The sequence below is a fragment of the Triplophysa rosa genome, linkage group LG11, assembly GCF_024868665.1.
Source record: "Triplophysa rosa linkage group LG11, Trosa_1v2, whole genome shotgun sequence".
In the NCBI taxonomy this organism is placed as follows: domain Eukaryota; kingdom Metazoa; phylum Chordata; class Actinopteri; order Cypriniformes; family Nemacheilidae; genus Triplophysa; species Triplophysa rosa.
The window spans coordinates 19,217,896-19,221,574 of NC_079900.1; the positions used below are offsets into that span (position 1 = coordinate 19,217,896).

The 3,679-nt window shown below is 38.5% G+C and overlaps 1 protein-coding gene across 1 annotated transcript in view; it reads left to right on the plus strand.

The window, feature by feature from the left end:
- The first annotated feature begins 1,637 nt into the window (after positions 1-1,637).
- The window catches only part of LOC130561302 (mediator of RNA polymerase II transcription subunit 1-like), an 18,984-nt gene continuing 16,942 nt past the window's right edge, over positions 1,638-3,679 (plus strand). The window contains exons 1-2 of the mRNA XM_057345526.1: positions 1,638-1,661; positions 1,754-1,815. Of these exons, the coding sequence (XP_057201509.1) occupies positions 1,638-1,661; positions 1,754-1,815 (86 nt within the window). The remainder of the gene's footprint in view (positions 1,662-1,753; positions 1,816-3,679) is intronic.

Genomic DNA, 3,679 nt, shown 5'->3' on the forward strand with positions numbered 1-3,679 from the left:
ATTAAATAAACAATTTGTTGAATTTTATTGTATATGAATTTGATTAAATAAACAATTTGTTGAATGGGTCGTGTCGCATTTAAGTTAGCCAAGTAGCGTTTTGTCTACTGGTAACCTAAAATAAGACTGGCCAGACATACTTTTAACTTGTTAGCTATTGTCATTTACTTATTTCTTTTGCTTGTTTTCACAAATAATCTACAGCGACTCTATTCTTTGCGGATGTGTGCCGTAAGTCAAGTTTGGTCCACAAAAGCGTGCAACGTTTGTTTGTTTTTAAACTATTATATTACACACCTTTTAAATTGCTTAAATAGAACATATTCACATCGTCTTAATTACGGTCACGTATTTAGTCGATCAACATTTAGTTTTTCCTAGTTAACAGATTTGGCTTAATTTTGCCTTATCTAGTATGTAAATATTACCGGATTATGCATCGTGTTTGTTAATATATTGAAAAGCAACAGATTGCGCTCACTAATTTAGGACTTGAAATGATATCCTCAGTCATTCAAGAGCTGTGCCTTAAATCACTGTCAAACATTCAACATTCTCTTAGACAGCCTGACAGCATCTTACTGTCAGGATTAGGCAAGCATTTGGCTCATAGCCTTCATCACTGACAATACCACCATTTTTAAGTCTTTAATCTTCTAGCAGATGACAGCCAGACTTCTTCTCTTGAGCTCCTCTCACAAAGCTTTTCCAGTCTTGATCTGTGACTAAATTGATTCTGTACAGAGATGATATACGGTGGAGAATCGTCACGTCAGCATGTTTGCTGAGTAACGTATTCCTCAAATTGTCAAATTCCTATTTTGTCCCTATCATGGGCATGGCAGTTTTGCTCTGTTGGGCAATAACAGACACGCTACAGGGCAAGATGTTCTCTTTTGTCTTCACAAATATTGTCTTTTTTGAAGGCGACACTGATTTTTTGTGGTAATTTCATAGATCCTCTTCTGAATATAAAGCAGCGTGTTGGCGTGTTAGATATAAAACTTCCCTGAAAAAATAAAATGATCTCTCTTTACAGCTTCTTCTTCACAGACAATGCGTTGACTGGAATGTCAACCTGACCCGAAGTCTTTTTTTTCAGTCAGAGTTTCTGTCAGATTCAGGGAAACATTAATGTAGTTCAAGTCTTTACTCAGACATCTTTTCACCGCATCTAGTTTCAGGTTTAACATGTACTGTATTCTTTACCTGCCAGAGAAACGCATCCTTGATTTATGTCCGCCTAACTAAACGGTTAATAGCCTCTCATTGAGAGAAACTCAATATACAAGAAGCACGTCTCAGAGCGTAGCTAAAATGGCTGCCATTGTCCCAGCATTGAAACGGTGACAAGAGGCTAATTAGCGTTTGGATTCGGTTTCACCAGAAGTCATGAATTATACACTCCGACTTTTGACACCGCAAAGCTACCTGGGCACGGTTAAATTAACCCCATAAGTTTCTTGGGTAACAAAGGCTCTTACAGTGTCAGCGCCGCGTTCATTTTAATGTTTAACCCCGAGATGAGATGGCAATGGTTCTCCAGTCGTCAATAAAAAGGCTTAGGCACAGTGCTGAGAGCTCATTTCTTGCAAGCGTGGTAAATGAGTGACCTTTGGAACGAGCGTTCTGGGGGTATGGCTGAGGAATGGAGCTGCCAGGTTCCAGATGAAGCTTTAGTCTCACTATGACCTTGAGCGTTGGTAAACAGTGCTCTTTATTTGTGTTTGGATGTCTGTTTAATACCTTTTAGGGTTGTAACCAGGGAATGGTGCTTGAGAGTCCCACCGTAGGTGTGCTGGGAAAGATGATGAGGTTGGTAAAGCACTGTCATGCTGGATCATCATGAGATCTCGTGTGTTACGAGAGGTAATTAAGGTCTCAATTTTTCCAAGATATTCCCCGTTGGGTTCTAATGAATGTGTCTTCAAAAATAGGGTGCGTAAGCAGTTTTTATGGGGCTGCAGTTCTGGTGTAATTCTCTTCATGCATAATTATGCAGACCGTGTTCACAAGATCTATCGAAGACAACCTGGGACCTATGAGATTCACAATGGTGACTACAGACTTTTTTCAATGGAACATAAAAAAGATGCACGATGTTGCTGTTGCGCCAGAAACCTAATACAGGAGATTTTGAGAGACTGTGGCGCTGATGACATCACACACTAATTAGCATATTTGTGACGTCATCACGTGCGTTTGGTCTAGTGTTGGCACTTGAAATCTGTTTCGCTTCTACTCTCTGATCTATCACGTTATATATTTTTTATCACAACTGAATGCCATTTTCACATATAATCTGTTATGTTGTCAGACATAAAAAGAGTATAAAATATTGACTGAACACGATCCAATAACATCTCGTGTTTAATCCAACCAGCTGTTACTTTAACTCCTGCTAAAATCCTGATTTATAAACATACATTTTTACATTGAAGAGCGGATTTATGAGGTGATTTTGGCTAAGGATGCAACGATATGCAAATTTTGGCCGATAACTGATCATTCTTTAACATTGGAAGCCGATAACCGATATATTGGCCGATATACAGTATCTGAATATTAATATAACATTTTCTGAGACTGAAAATTATTTTCCCCCTGAAAATCACTTATTAAAGATTCTTTAAATTTTTAACTTTTCTGGTATAATGTTTATTTCATAAACTAATTAACGATGTTCTTCCAGAGCAACCCAGAATGGTGTAGTCAATAGCCACAAGTCTAACAGGTCTCAAGACAGAAAGCATTCAGACAGCAGTCGGCTTCAAACATTATGCTTTTGTTCCTTACACATTCATAAATATCTACATCCAACATACATTTTTTTGCTAATAGCAGTAAGGGAATGATCACGACAGTAAGACAGTACTGTACTGGATTTTAACTGTTAACTGCTGCGTGCAGCTGAAGTGGTTCAACCAGAGGAAATGATTTATAATTTATCGTCTAGAATATATCGGCCTAAATTGTATTATCGGCCGATACGATAACATTAAAAATGACTATTTATTGGCCGATAATTTATCGTGCATCCCTTATTTTGGCTATATTACTTGTTTGTCTCATGCAGCGCATATCCTTTACTGCTGTTGCTCTTCTCAACAATTTGTTGTTGTGTTATGAGCGCTTTTTTATTTTAAATACGAGTGATAGTTTTATTGTAGATCACGTATAGCGGAGACAATTCGGCGCATGTTCAGAAATATGGGAGAATACACTGTTGCTGTTACACAGAGTTACAACTACAGAACACCACACCGTAGGGAGGGCGAGAGCTCGCACACAGACTGAGAAAGGGTGTGTGGGAAACTCTGCTAACCTTTTGTTAAAGGGATAGTTCGTCCAAAAATAAACTTTGTGTGATTTTTTTTACTCACCCACATGACGTTAAACATGTTTAGAGAGCTTTCCAGGCCTCCTCATGGACATCATGGTGTCAGTTTTTGCCAAGGTCCAGAAAAGTACTAAAGACATCGTTAAATTGGTCCATCCGTGCATAGTGGTTCAGTTGAATTTTTTTGAAGCGACGAGAATGCTTTATGTGCGAAAAACAAACCAAAATACTGACTGTATTCTCATCTGTCTTGTCAGTGTATGGCGCGCGTTCACGAGAAGTTCTTTAGTACATTTCTGGTCCTTGGCAAAAACTGACACCATGATGTCTATGAGGAGG